Source organism: Pelodiscus sinensis, chromosome 23, assembly GCF_049634645.1.
Source record: "Pelodiscus sinensis isolate JC-2024 chromosome 23, ASM4963464v1, whole genome shotgun sequence".
Classification (NCBI taxonomy): domain Eukaryota; kingdom Metazoa; phylum Chordata; order Testudines; family Trionychidae; genus Pelodiscus; species Pelodiscus sinensis.
Window position 1 is genome coordinate 10,958,376 of NC_134733.1, and position 15,216 is coordinate 10,973,591.

The 15,216-nt window shown below is 50.2% G+C and overlaps 1 protein-coding gene across 1 annotated transcript in view; it reads left to right on the forward strand.

The window, feature by feature from the left end:
- The window catches only part of LOC102447780 (uncharacterized), a 32,393-nt gene that overhangs the window by 10,554 nt on the left and 6,623 nt on the right, over positions 1–15,216 (forward strand). The window contains exons 6-9 of the mRNA XM_075906830.1: positions 1,581–1,721; positions 9,340–9,484; positions 10,896–11,002; positions 14,139–14,283. Coding sequence (XP_075762945.1) covers positions 1,581–1,721; positions 9,340–9,484; positions 10,896–11,002; positions 14,139–14,283 — 538 coding nt within the window. The remainder of the gene's footprint in view (positions 1–1,580; positions 1,722–9,339; positions 9,485–10,895; positions 11,003–14,138; positions 14,284–15,216) is intronic.

Consider the following 15,216-nt stretch of genomic DNA (forward strand, 5'->3'; position numbering starts at 1 on the left):
ACCCTTTTCTGGAAATGCTTAAAACGGAACAGTTTTCCGTTATAAGTATTTCCGGAAAAAGCACGTCTACATTGGCAGGATGCTTTTCCGGAAAAGCACGTTTTCCGGAAAAGCGTCCATGCCCATGTAGACGCGCTTTTCTGCAAAAAAGCCCCGATCGTCATTTTCGCGATCAGGGCTTTTTTGCGGAAAAGAAATCGGTGCTGTCTACACTGGCCCTTTTCCAGAACAGTTTTCCGGAAAAGGACTTTTGCCCGAACAGGAACAGCATAGTTTTTCCGGAAAAGCACTGATGATTTTACATTAGATCGTCAGTGCTTTTCTGGAGATTCAAGGGGCTAGTGTAGACAGCTGGCAAGCTATTCCGGAAAAACAGCTGATTTTCCAGAATAAGTGGCCAGTGTAGACACAGCCAAGAAGTCTTTCTTCTGCTCTACTCTGCGCTGATTAGGCCTCAGTTGGAGTAGTGTGTCCAGTTCTGGGCACTGCATTTCAAGAAAAATGTGGAGAAATTGGAGAAGATCCAGAGAAGAGCAACAAAAATGATTAAAGGTCTAGAAAACATGAGCTATGAGGGAAGACTAAAAGAATTGGGCTTGTTTAGTTTAGAAAAGAGAAGACTTAGAGGAGACATGATAGCTGTTTTCAACTATCTAAAAGGGGTATTACAAGGAGGAGGGAGAAAAATTGTTCTTGTTGGCCCCTGATGGCAGAATAAAAAGCAATGAGCTTAAATTGCAGCCAGAGAGGTTTAAGTTGAACATTAGGAAAAACTTCCTGTCAGGGTGGTTAAACACTGGAATAAATTGCCTAGGGTGGTTGTGGAATCTCTGAGACTCGAGATATTTAAGGGCAGGTTAGATAGACACCTATGAGGGATGATCTAGATGATGTGTGGTCCTGCCATGAGGGCGGGGGACTGGACTTGATGACCTCTTGAGGTACCTTCCGATTCTAATGTTCTATGATTATATGACTCTGATGGCCAGTGAGAATGGAGAATTAGGGCCAGTGAATAGAGGCACCAAAAGTTATAGCAAATAGTTTGTGAGCTGTCCCCTGAGGTGGAATATGTTTTGAAGAAATAACTCATCAGCTCCTCTAGAACAATGAACCTCTAAAACTTGTGGAGAAAAATGGGTGGAGTGGACATGGGATTTTCAAAAGCACTCAGGATTGGTCTATAGCTCTGCCCACTGAAGTCAATGGGAGCTTTGCCCTTGGTCGGGATGGGAATTAGCTCAACGCTGAATGCTTTTGGAAATGCTGGCTGTGAACAAACACCCAGCGCTGAGGGTATGTCTACACTTTAAACCTCATTGCAAGAGGAATAACAGGTAGTTCGAAATAGAGTTTTATTTTGAACTCCCGTTTCACTGCCGCGTGTAGACGCGGGCAGTTATTCCAGCCTTGTAAATTTCAAAAATGGCACTCGGCCGGGAAGATGCAAATCAGGCGCGGGATATTTAAATCCTGGGCTAGATTTGCAATTCTGAATGCCTACATTTGCAGCCCTCTTCCAAAATAGGCTGCAAGTGTAGACATACGCTGATTCTCATGGAGTTCGTGCTTCTTCCCAGGCCCAGGCAGCTGGTGTAAAAGGAGCATCTGTAAGTGTGACAAGGCCGCTGCATTGTGCATGAAGCGAAATTTAAGGAGCTACAACAAGGCATACCGCTTTTACTCCAACCTCAAGTGCAGAGGGAGAAAGCCAAAGTGTTAAGCAAAGGTTCCTGTCCCACCTGGCTCCTTGCAATGCTCATTAAACATCTCCTATTCTCATGCATTCAGCATTCCCACACCGGTAAGCAATCAAGTACTCCACCTGGGATTGGGAATTGCTGCCTCTCCAGCCAGCTGCTCTTTCCCGGGTGACCGTAAGGCAGAACCCAAGAGACTGTTCTGAAATAAGAGACCCGACCTGCCTTAAACAGCATCATTATACACAGGATCAGAAGAGAAATTACTTAGAGGGGGAAAGCAACGCATGTCACATTTTTGCTAGAAATACCAAGGAGAACTGGCTCATGTCTTCTGCCATGGTTAAGTTGTGCTGGGTGCAGGGGGAGTCTCTCCATTCTCTTCAATAGTCTCTTCTGTCTCAGCACATAAAGGCATGTCTAGAAATGTCAATTTCCTTTGCTCTTGCTTCAGTGCACATTCGCTTTGGGCTGCTTCAGAATAAAATGGAAGAGTATCACCATGTTCTCCTGGCCGTGACTCACAGGCGACGACTGGTCACCTTTTGTCATGAGTGAGAAAGCTGGAAAGAGTTGCCCCCTTCAGCCAGGTTGCTAGTTAAAATAGCCATACGTTCCCCGGCGATTCTGAGCCGCGGCGTCCAGATCCCTATTCAAATTTCACTGCCAAAATTCATGATCCAGGGCTTTGGTTCAGTCCATTTTTGGCAATGGGGGTAGTCAAGGAGTTTTAATTCAGCTCCCACCTCTGGGAAGGATCCGATCTGGCCCTTTGGTTTTGGCCCATTTCTAATGCTTCTGTGTGTTTTGGGTGGAAAATCACACCCTTCTGAAGCTGCTGTCTTAGGACCAGTCGGGATAGACAGAACTCCATGCTGACAGCAGGACTGGCCTTAGGCACCTCTCTGGGCCTATCACTGGAGTATCTGAGCACCTCACTGCCTCTGGGCTTAATAAGCATAATGCCACTATCCTTATTTTACAGATGAGACACTGGGACACAGACAACCAAAGGCCCCAACCTGCACAGGTATTTGGGTGCCTAACTCCCCTAGGCAATGGACATCTATCTTCCTCCTAAGCCTCAGAGCCATTCAGACCTGAGGAGAAAGACACATTCCTCTGCTTAAGTGGCTTGCAAGTGTGCTCAGAGGCCACCTGCCAGCTTGAGGTGCTGGTGCCTGTCTCCCAGGGTTAGCCCATGCACCTGGATGTGGGAGTCCCACCTTCAGTGTCCCCACCTGTAAGGGAGAAAGGATTAGAACAGTCCACTGGAGAGTGCTCTCACCTCTGAGCTGGCTCGGGTCCCTGATGAGGACCTCGGTGTTGATACACAGTGGAACAGTCCCTGGGCCAGAGAGAGAAGAGTGGGAGACGCTGCTGTAGCACACTGGGTGGGGTGCCCAACTGCTCCCATTATTTGTCCATAGTGGAGCAGCTCTAAGAAGAGGCAGAGGGAGCCTCACACAGTAGCCTCTGCAGGAATTGAAATTAGGGGGGTGTTCGAATTTACAGGGGGGGTGTCAGGGCTGATGAGGGGTGAGACCATGAGGGTGAAGGTGGGCTGTATGACACCATAGTTCACAAAACTGGGGGGGGGGGTGTTGGGGAAATTCACAGGGGTATACACCCCCATAGGGGGGATGTAGGGAAATCCCTGGCCTCACACCAGAATATCCCACAGCTCACTGGTGGAACTCTGTGCTGACAGATGGGGGACCTGTGCCAGCGAGGGAGGAACTGAACCTGCCTCTCCCGCGGCCCTGGGGAGTGGGCTAGCCACCAGGCTAATGAGGGCACCACCACCTCCTCCAGTTGCTTTATGGGCCTAGCTCTCTCCTGCCAAAATCAGTTTGGGCACCTCGTTTCCTCATTGAAGCCACCAGCAGGCTCAGCAGTGCCCAGATGTCAAGGCTGAGCTTGGACCTGTGTATGGAGCTCATGTGCCACCCAGGACAATGCTGCTCACACACACAGGACACATGCGGCAAGAGTCCTGGTTTGGCAGTGTTGGGTTGTCGGTTGGTAACGACATCTGCCCGGTGCCTGAGGCAGAAAAATCTGGATCTGATCAAAATAACGCTCAACTCCTCTCCCCTGGGAAGCTTCAGCCAGATGGTTTGGCCCAGCCTCAGCCCGGCTGCCGGCCTCGCTGACATCAGTGGGATTTTAGCAGGGGAACTTGATGGCCCCGGGAATTGTCCCAAAGTGCATTAAGCGTAGAATAGTTCCCTACAGTCCACCTTTAGCCTCAGTTACAAGCATTGTTGAGAACCGCTGGAGCTGAGCGACCTGTGGAATGCAGAACCAAAGAGCCACCGATCCCTCGCAGCTCACCTGTAGTGTGACGGAGGCAACTCAGGACACGGGGACAGGTGCTTGTTCTGTAGCTTACAGATATTGGCCCCTATATATTGACCTGAACTATTCTCAACTCCTCTGCCCACCAGTTGTCTGCATGGACTTCCTGTAGGAAGTCCACTGGGCTTCCTATAGGATTCCCCAGCCCAGACTGTGGGCTCGGTGGATGTGCGCCTGAATAGAGCGCCTTCTGCAGCAGTTGTAATAGCCGTGGGAACGGAGGATGAAAACTCTCTCAGAAGTTGGGCTGGGAACGGTTAACAATAGTGCCACATCAATGTGCAAAATCTTGTGTGAGCAGGTTTATATTCCTGTAACTAGGAGCCCTCGTCATGGATCAAGGCTCTGCTCCTGAAATGGATTTAGACACCTCCCTCCCCCTACACCCAGTGAGAGTTAGGCACCTACATAACTCTGAGCACCTAGTCCCAGGACTGTACTGTGTTAGGTGCTGTACAAACTAGGGATGTTAAGTAGCAGTTATTTGCCTAATCGAGTAGTCAATGGAATTTCCATCGACTACTTGATTAAGTCAATGAGGGGGGGTGCTCGCTACCAGCCAGCCTGGCTCCTACTACATTTAAACTACAGAGCCACAGCAGGGTGATCTCCCAGGGGTGGCATGAGCCGGAAGAACTGAACAGTCCTGGCTCGTGCCGGCTACGGGACTCTACCTCCCTTGCCCTCTCCCCCCCCCCCCACACCATAGAGACGGTGCTGGGGGGAACCGGGTTTTAAGCCGGCGCCCCTCAGCACCAGCTCCTGCTTCCCCACTCTTGCTGCCTCTGATACAGAGGCAGCAAGGTGGGGGGGGGGGTGAGTAGTCAAGTAGTGACTCGACTAGTCGCTTACATCCCTAGTACAAATTGATTTGGAATAACTGCAGAGGGGGCTATTTTTGCTGTGTTAATGCCCTTCACATCTTGGCCTATGGTTGCAGCACCTCCCCCATTCATCTGTGGTCAAACATAAACCGGCTGTCCTCATGCGGGTCAAACTTGCCTTGGGTAGCCATGATTCTGGCTCTCTTCATTGTTTGTGCCCTCAGATAATCCAGCTCAGCCTCACTCTTAAAGTCATGAGGGGAAACAAGACTCGGGGAAACTTCAGTGGGGGCTGTCATGCTCCTCCATGTTTTATGAAAATTGGCTTATGAATATGCAACATACCTCATGTGAGGCTTCATTTTACAGTTTGTAATCTGCTGGATCTAGACATTCTATTTGTGTGCGTGTATCTTTCTTGTATTTGTACTTAGCAATATGAAGTGTGGCTCTGTTTATCACTCAAAATGAGCTAATGAGGGCCAGTACTGATGCTCTGGAAACTTAATGACTCGGTGACAATCAATCCAATGACCAGTGAATGGTTTTATTCTTCCTGAAAGCCTAAACTGTGGTTGGTCCTACGCTGACATGTGGCGAGGCTGATGCTGAAACCCATTTTGGATCTTGTACTTTTCCACTCGAGGTGAGGAAAGTTTGAACTGAGCATAAAGAATTCCTGCCTTGAGGGGAGGAGAAGATATGAGGAGAAGCAAAACAATAAGGGATTTATATGCCAGAAAACCCCCACTTGCCACCTGATGCCTGCTGGAAACATCAAAGACTGAAGGATCAGGACCAAGCTAGGAGGCTGCTTAGCTTGTGAAAGAGATGAGTAGGACAACTGTGGGTAAGAATTTACCTGTAACAAGTTTCTTAGTGGATTAGGACTAGCTGGTGTTTTTTATTTATTTTAGCTTAGTAACTCACTTTGATCTGATTGTTTCCACTTGTAACCACTTCAATCCTACTATTTATACATAATACAAATCTTTTATTTATTATCAAACCCCGTGTAACTATTTGTTACCTGGCCGGGGAGGGCAGACAACCACATGGTTATCTCTTCCATTGATAAAAGGGGTGGATCTTATGAGCTTTGTGTACAACTTTTACACGGAGTAAGGCAGATTTATTTGGGATTTTGGTCCTTTTGGGGGTTGGTTTCTAGGGTGCTAAGCCTTCCCAGAGCTGAACTGGTTCCGGATCTGTGTTGTTCTGGGGGGGGGGGGGGCAGTAATTTACCACCCCCACCCCACCCCCGAAGAACAACACAAACCCTGAACCAGTTCAGCTCCAGATCCTTAGCCAGGAGAGACCAGAGCTTCTGGCCCAGCAGGACAGGGTGGTGGGGAGCCCCAGAGGGCAGGCAGCAGTGGCATAATCAGGGAACAAGCCCAAGGGGATTTCTGTGATCTAACTCGGTACAAGTCACACTTAAAGATGTGGGGTGAAATCTTGGCCGTGTTGACGTCAATGGCAAAACACCTGGGAACTTCAAGGGGGCCATAATCAGTCTTCATTGTTCTGAGCGGGAACAAATTAGTTTCTTGCCAAATTGGCACCGGAAGGCAGAGAGGCTGCCAGAGGGGTGTGACCGCCAGCCAGAGAGTTCATAGCCCCCTGGCGTATTCCGAAAGGAGCAGTGTGAAATCAACAGGGACTGGAGCCTCTCCGGGGGGCGGGGTCTTCAGCATGATCACTCATCCTGGCTTAAAGACAATAGTAGAGCCCATCAGACCCAGAGAGAAGAGGGAAACAGGAAACACCATCTATTAAAGACCTGGCCACTCATCCGGATCATCCTGAATGATGGACCTTGGGGAACAAGATCCACCTGGCTGGGGGAGCAGTGGGAGGGACAGCATGGAGAATATAAGAGAAACCAGGGGCTAGCACACACCAGATGTTACTCCAGCCAGGGGAGGTGAGTGCTCTACGAAAGAGAACGCCCGCTAGGAGGGACCTTGCTACATTGAATTTGCCTGGGAAGCGGTTAGGCATTACGGTAATTGGCGTGATCGATATTATTTACTGCTCTTTTTCTTGCATTAAGGAATCTAGCAGCTGATGCCCTGTCTGACAAGTTGTAACTTCTTCTTGTGTGGGTTATTCCTCCTAACAAGTAACCAGACAGGAAAGCAGATGACAAGTTCTCTCTACTTGGGACAGATTTTATTTTTGTGCGCGTCTCCCTACCCTTCTCTGCAGCTGAGATTGGCTTTGGGACTTCAGGGTTCTCAGTCTAAAGCACTAAAGCTGGAGGGGTAATTTCCAGCACAGGTAGACAAAGCTGGTGCTAGCCCGGATTGATCTAGAGCCCTAAAAATAGTAGCATCATCATGGCTGCACAGCAAGCATAACAAGTGAGGTGCCCATTGTACCTCAGGTCTCCGGCAGGGTTTTTATTGAAGCAGCTAACTGGTCCCAGCCGCGGTGATGTTGCTATTTGTAGCATGGTTGCTCAATCAGCAAGAGTATGTCTGAGCACATGGAAAATTCCACCAGCAGCTCCTCTGTAGACACCCCCTACAAGATCGCTACCCTCTGCCTGAGCAGGAAGGAGCAGGACTCAGCTTAGCTCACTTACAGGGTGGTTTTTTTAAGGCCGCTCCTTCCTCAAAGTGACCTGAGAAGGACAGAGAAACCATATAGCTAAGTGCAATCTAATATCTATATGGCCAGGGAAAGAGGTCACACCCTCTGCCCCTGCCCCCACGTTCCATGCCCCAAAGGATTACAGCAGAACACACCTAGGAAGTAAAACAAGGTTAGGCTCCTGGGGTGAAACCCTCACTCCACATGCCAAGGGGAGTTTTGCCCTTGACCCCAATGCGGCTGGGATTTCACACCTGGCGAGACAGTCACTGTGTCATGACCGTATGTGGCTGATGAAACATCAGTGGGAGGCGGGTGGGGGGGGGGGACATGCAGGGTCAAATTGGGCCATATTCTGAGCCTCAGCCTCCTGACATGATTGGCTCACCCAGTGACTCCAATAAAGGGAGACGCGGAGAAAGCCGGTGCTGACACCCACGTCACTATACGGGAGCGCTTGTATTTCCTTGCTGTGCCGGACAGGGCTTGGACTCCTTGGCACGAGTGGGCTCGTGGTCCAGAAGCACAGACTTGCCTCTCCATCCTCTCGGCGGCATCCTGTGCAGCAGCCAGTGAGCCGAAGCCTGCTGGAGACTGATACCACGGATTTCCTGGCCTGAATGACAGAGCAGGGCGTCGGGGTTTCTTCTCCCGGGTCCTGCACAAAGATGAAGAGTCTCTTTGCAGTCACCTTGCTGATTGCCTGCAGTAAGTACAGGCCACCCCTTCCCTCCACCCCCGCTTCCCTGTCAATACTAATTGCACCGTCCTCTCTGCTCTGTAACCAGCACGTGAGCAGAATGGCCAGCGCAAGTACGACCATGCTCGGCTCACAGCTCGGGGGCTGGGCGTTGGGTTTAATCAGCCCTTACCGGGTGAGGCCCCAGTTTGTGCCTCAGGCTTTACTCACTCAGTCAGGTGTGCAAAGTCAGGGGCAGGATAAGGCAGGGTGGGAAACTTAAGGCCAGGCACCACCCCGGCTTGCCTGGATCCAGCCCCTGAGGCTCAGGGCTCCCTCTCCCCAGCATTGGGTACCTGGCTCCCGCATCGCCCAGACCCCACAGCTCAGAGCCCACTCCTGCATCCTCTCACCCTCCCAGACCCCCTGGCCCCCAGCCTGCTCCTGCAACCCCTCCCACCCAGGTCCCCCACCTCCACTTCACTCCTACACCCTACCTTTTGCCCATATTCTGCACCCCACTTTGCTCCTGCACCCCCATCGGACTCAGACCCCTCGCCCCAGCCTCCTTCCCAGCAACCCTCTCCCACACAATGAGCCTCTCATTTTTGGCCTCACCCCAGAGTCGGGGAGCTCACAAAATCTACTAGCCTGGGCCCCCCTAGCTTCTGGTGTGTGGCCCCCGATTGTTTTTTTTTTGTGGGTCAGTGGCCCCTGACCCAAACAAGCCTCTGGGGTAAGGGGTTACTTTTGCACGGTGGCACAGGGACCTCTCGCAGTAAAAGCCCATGCCCTCCAGAGAAGGGCTGCGCATTCCTGCTTCTCCCCTGGGAGAATAAGCTGGCAAAAGGGGCAGGGAGGAGCTGGTGTCTTGGCCCTGCCTCCTCCTACGCTGGTCCCCAGAAGAAGAGCCATGCAATTGCCGCAGCATCTACGCAGGAATGAGACTTGTGCAAGAAACACACCAGTAGAGGGCGCCAGCTCTCTGCCCCTGGCAGAGTACAGCAGCTTCACAGCGCCCCCTAGCAAAAAGCTTGTGTCCTGCTCACTCTCAGGATTCAGCCCAGAGCTCTGTAATCCGGGCAGGGTGCTCCCCATGTGCATAAGAGCAGGAGCGGGGAGAGGTGATGTGTCCTTTCAAGGAAACCGACCTTCTAATGCTCTTGCTGCTCGGCAGCTCTGTCTGAGGCACAGGGGAGCCTCCTGGAATTTCGAAAGATGATCAACCAAGCAACGAGCAAAAGTGCCCTGCTCAGTTATTATGGGTACGGCTGCTACTGTGCGTCTGATGGCCGAGGGGAACCGAAGGATGCAACAGATTGGTAAGTTGCTGCTGCAGTTGTTCAGGCAGCTGTTTGCCAATGCTTTTAGTTAGCAGGGGCCAGGATTCACAGGCGCGATGTCCGCACGCGTCTCTGACTCCATGGATGATGATAACCAGAAGGCTGCTTGTGTGTGTGTGTGCAATGATGTGTGTTGTGTAGACTTGTGCACTTAGTCTTCACAGCAGACCCCAAGAGAGCCCCCAAAGACCACAAACCAGATAAGGATCGAAGGTGCCAGGCTAGGTTTATTGTTAAGCAAAGTACAGTCATAGTTGTCAATAGACTCTATTGAACCACTACGCATTTGTACCCCGTAACAATGAAATGGCTCAAAATGGCGAGGGCTGCACCAGGGTCCCTGGAGGTGTTACCTACACACCTGCTGGGTGTGGTTCACAGCCCCATGTAATGGAACACTTGCATTGCCCCCCAAGGCCATTCAAAAACTGTACCCCAAGACACCACCTCATATACAGGCACAAACACATCACTGCTGACATGTGAGGTTGCCGCCCTCTGATGTTACCAGGTTACCACCAATCACCTTGTGCCTCATGATCTGATTAAACCATCTCCATCCATTGTGTATCAATCTTGACCTTTTCCTGAACCTGAGTTAGTATCTTTGGGGAGTAAACATCCATCAGGTTGTTATCTTAGACCCTTTCCCTGACCCTGAGTTGGTATTTATGGGGAGTGGGTACCATGGTCTTTTTCAATGAGCTGTGTATAAGTCCCAATTACCAATTAGTCTCAGCCCTGTTCATGCCAAGGTCCGGGAGCAGGGGTCTGCTTTTGCTTACAGCTTAGCTTTGCTTTATGTTAGCCATGTTTTGTCCATTGTTAGCTAGGCCTCAGACCTCAAACCAGGCCTGTGCTATATGGGCTTATGTCTCATGCCCTCATCTTACTACAGCTACTACTAGATATATTTTTTAAACTAGATTGTTCCTCAAGCAGCACTGCAATTTCCACCACCCAACAAAACACTCTCACCCAGTCAAGCCCCAGGATTCATAAAGGGACCCTCCCCCCCCCCCCATACTCTGTCATGGTGAAAGAAGGGGCTGGTGCTTAGCTAACCTTATGAAGTGTAGTCAAGTTTATGATCAAGGGTCCTTTGCAGGAGACTGGCGGGATGGAAAGTCTCCAAAGATGCTCCATGGCTTCTCCAGAAAACACAGGTTCTGCCTCCAGGGCATTTCTGGCGGGGTCAGCCAGGACCTGGTTCGCACATGAACCAATAGAGGTATTAGTGTGATGTCCTCGGTGTGTACAATGAATCCAACAAACGCGGAGGCAACAGCCGGACATGTTTGCACAGAAAAGATCCGCTCCCCTGCCTGACGCTTGTTTTCATGGCAAGCAGACCTGTGACGTCTGCCTCTGCTCTTCATTCTCCCGGCAGGTGCTGCCATGCTCATCACTGCTGCTACAAACGGTTAAAATCCAGCGGCTGTTCTGGGAGCAGGCAGCGGTACAGCTACACCTACAAGGATGGGAACATCCTGTGTGGTGAGTTCTTTCCCTGGGGTCTGGTTGCGATGTGCTTTACTTCTACTCTGGAATCAGCTGACTGGTTTGCTCCCTTGTCTTTCTTGCTTCGTGTTCTCCTTCCAAATGGCCATTGATCCGGAAGAGAGGTGTTTGAAGGCAAGGGCTGCACCAGGGTCCCTGGAGGTGTTACCTACACACCTGCTGGGTGTGGTTCACAGCCCCATGTAATGGCACTGAGGCCCCTTACAGAGAGAGAGAATGAGTTTCCTCTACAGCCTCAGCTGACAGCCAGCTGGCTTTTAGCTCAGGCTGTACAGGCTCATGCTCTAAGCTCCCGAGGTCCCAGGTTCTGTTCTGCCTGTTGGCATGAAGCAAGGAAGTGAATGAATGACCTGTAAATATTGGAGGTGCAATACTGTACCTTGATTCCCTGAAAGCCCTGGTTCAACTTCTGACTCAGTGACTTTGGCCCTTCATCCAGATGAAATAGGTAAATCGAGGGACCATGAAATTGACTGTGAGGTGGAGTTTGGATGAGATCTTAAAAACAAAGCTCCTGGCAAATGTAACCTACCACCAGTATGACTGGGGAGCCCTGTAGCAGCACTTCATATCCACTTTGCACTCGACAGGGCCAGTTGAGAGCGAGGTGCTGAGAATTTGTCCCCTTCCGCATTGGAGCAGCGATTGCCGAATGAACAATGCGCTTCTCTCTCTGTGTCTTGGCAGCTTTGGGCGGCTGGTGTGAGGAACAGGTCTGTGACTGTGACAAGAACACAGCGCTCTGCCTAGAGAGGAACCTGAAGACATTTAACAACCGCTACGTTCGCTACCGAGACAGAAAGTGCACAGGATTCACACCCAGATGCTAGGGGAACTCCCCAGCCCACCGTTTTACTGACCACCCGGTTGATGAGACTTTGCATGCGCTGTTTCCCCAGGACCAATCAGCCAGGAACCAGGAATGGACTGTCACCTCAAAGTGCTTTTCTACAGAGAAATTCCAGGGGGCTGCTTTTAAAAAGTCCAGCGGCTCTACCTTAAACTGTCACATCAGACTGGAAGAGAACCACATCTGATGTCTGTCAGCCAACATAGGCAAGATGGTTGAGACACTGGACTGGGTTCAATTCCTGACTTTGGCACTGACATCTCATGTGAGGTTGACCAAATGCAGATTTTTAAAAGCATTTAGGTACCTAACTCCCATTGGAATGCATGGGAGTTATGTGCCTGAGTACTTTTTATGAATCAGGGTCAGAAGTGCTCTGTGCCTCAGTTTGTCCATCTGTAAAATGGGGATAATCATCCATCCTTTGCCAGTGTATGTAGAGTGTACGGGACTGTCTCTTCCTACGTGTTTGTACTGCACTGAACATGACAGGGCTTTGGTGCTGCTAGGCTACAGTCCTTCTACAGTACTAAAAAAGGTGACAAGGGACCATTTGGTTGAAGAGGGATTCTCCTAGGACTGTTGGTAGCAGCTCCTCATTGTTAATGTTTTGATTACAGATTCATTGCCTTTCCTTTAGTTACCATGTGGTTTTCTTTCCTTTGCTTCTAAATAAAGGTGAGCAGAACACCTTATTCTGCAGCATGGGACGGTCCATGGAACTGATTTTTAACCTCCTTTCCCCTCTATTTTTTTTAAGAGCAGCATTTGTGCAACACAACGGGGCTCTGCTCTGATTGGGTGTTGCTGTCGAGGCTAGTGCAACACTAATCCCAAAGGAGTCCTACCAGCTGTGTCCTGGCCTACTCTAACCTTCAGTTACCGGCATTGTTGGGAACCACTGGAGCCCAAAGACCTTTGGAATGGAAAGCACAGAGCTGACAGATTTCTATACCTGGCATCAGGCTCCTTTTATGGAAGCAAGTCAGGCAAGGAGTGGTGAGGCTACACACTGAGAGAGGCTCAGTTTTTACCCTAGACAGGTACCAAGGGAAGATGCTGCTTCATATGTCCCCAAGCCAACAGAGAAATGTTCTGGAACCAAGAGTTCCTGTGTCCTGTCATTCTGCCTTCCCATCAGCAGTGTCTCTAGCAACAGCAAAGCACCATGTCCCATGCAGAGGTGGAATCGCACATCTGGAACAGAGGCCAGTGAGTGCATGAAGGTTCCAGTTTGCATTCATGGCTTTAATGCCTATTTTGGGTGCAGCAGTGCACGCTTCGGCATGCTGCCTTGTACTTCTGACAATGCCCCTACTGGGCAAAACTTCCTGTGAAAAAAGGCCCATTGCTGAGTCTCAAAATGCAAGGAAAACATTGACTGCTGGGTGGTTTTTGTTTCATCATGTGGCTCTCACACCCCATCTGACATGGGCCACAACACGAAGGCCCGGTCCCTCAGGGGACCTCCGCTCCACCTAATTACCTTTGCGGATCTGGGCCTAAGTCCCTAGAGCAACAGTGTCCGGGAATCCCAGTCACATGCCGCATCACAAATAGTTTTTGGTGAGAATTGTAAATATTTGTGCACCCTTTTTTTAGTTAGTTTAATAAGGAGTGGGGGCATATAACCAACAGCAAGAAAGGTGCAGTTGGTACTGTGCACTGCGCAGTGAGCCCTCATTACTGGTGAGTGCTTTCTATAGCTGGATTGTCCCTTTCAAACAGCTCTCGACTGACATGAAGCAGTTGCCTGGCATCTCTTTACTTTTCCTGTGCTGTAAGTAAATACCCAAGCCTGTGGCATGTTGCTAATGCTCCTGATTTTCCTGTAAATGCTGACACTGATTTGAAGCTGCTGTCATAAAAAGCCTTAACGATTTGCTTGAGACGAGGTAATCTAGTGCAATGTTGCACAAACTGGGGGCGGGGGAGAGATCTGGGCTGGGGAGGAAAAGAAACAGATCTGGTGGGTTCATATTAGCAAGAACGGGAGCCAATGGTTACCACCCTGAGTCAACGATCCAAGCACCCAGCAGTAAATAGGAGGGGGCAGAGGGGAACTGTGGGTGAGATTCATGAGCAGATCCCTGTGTTCTGAGCAGATACAGCTCCACACAAGTTAGGTTAGTCACTCCCTGTCTGCAGAATGAGCAGAGGGCCGGGGTAGGATGCAGTAGAGATTGATGGGTGAAGCAGGGGGTGTTTTTCTCCAACTTTCCTTTAGCTACAGTTTAATTATCCCCATCTCTTTGCTTGCAGGGCTGCCCTCCACATGCAGTAACCTGATTCAGTTTGCCGACATGTTGAAGCATATGACGGGGAAACCAGCCCTCCTGAATTACAATGATTATGGGTGCTACTGTGGACTGGGCGGTTCCAAACAGCCGCTAGATGAGACTGACTGGTAAGTCAGAACACAAGTGCTAAGCACTTTGTTCAGTGAGCACCTGGGCCTCCAGAACTGGAATTTTCAGCATAGCCCTTAATTTGTTACTGAGGGAGGCAATGTGGCCCAGTGGTCAGAGCACAGGCCTGGGAATCAGGCCTCGGTTCTACTGCTATGGAATTGTGTCATTTAACCTGTCTGCCTAAGTGTAAAATAAAGTTGCCACATGTCTGCTATTATGAAGAGCTTTCGGTGTCTTGGGTCAAAAGTGCTAGCTACCCACAAAGGAGAGTTGGGATGTTGATTATTTAGTTCAGTAGCAATCAGTCCAGTGATGAAGGGGACCTATTCTGTCAGCAGACACTGCTTAACTAATGGCATTTGCTTTCAGATCCGTGTGGAATGCCAGGAAGTCGGAGAAAGGCATTTCAAGGGAATCGGGAAACCACAAACCTTCTTTTGGCTCACTTCTCCTTCCACCATCTGGAATGCTGTCATTGATCAAAGTCTCTAGCATGTCTCTCAGCTATGTAGGGGTATGTCTACACTACCCCGCTAGTTCGAACTAGCGGGGGTAATGTAGTCATCCGCAATTGCAAATGAAACCCGGGATTTGAATTTCCCGGGCTTCATTTGCATAAAGCCGGCCGGCGCCATTTTTAAATGCCGGCTAGTTCGAACCCCGTGCTGCGCGGCTGCACACGGCACGGAGTAGCTAGTTCGGATTAGGCTTCCTAATCCGAACTAGCTGTACTCCTCATTCCACAAGGTGTACCGGTAGTTCGGAATAGGAAGCCTAGTCCGAACTACCTAGTTCGAGCCCCGTGTAGCCGCGCTGCATGGGGTTCGAACCAGCGGGGTTTTAAAAATGGCGGCTCCCCGCTTATGCAAATGAAGCCCGGGAAATTCAAATCCCGGGCTTCATTTGCAAGTGCGGTATGCCTACATTAC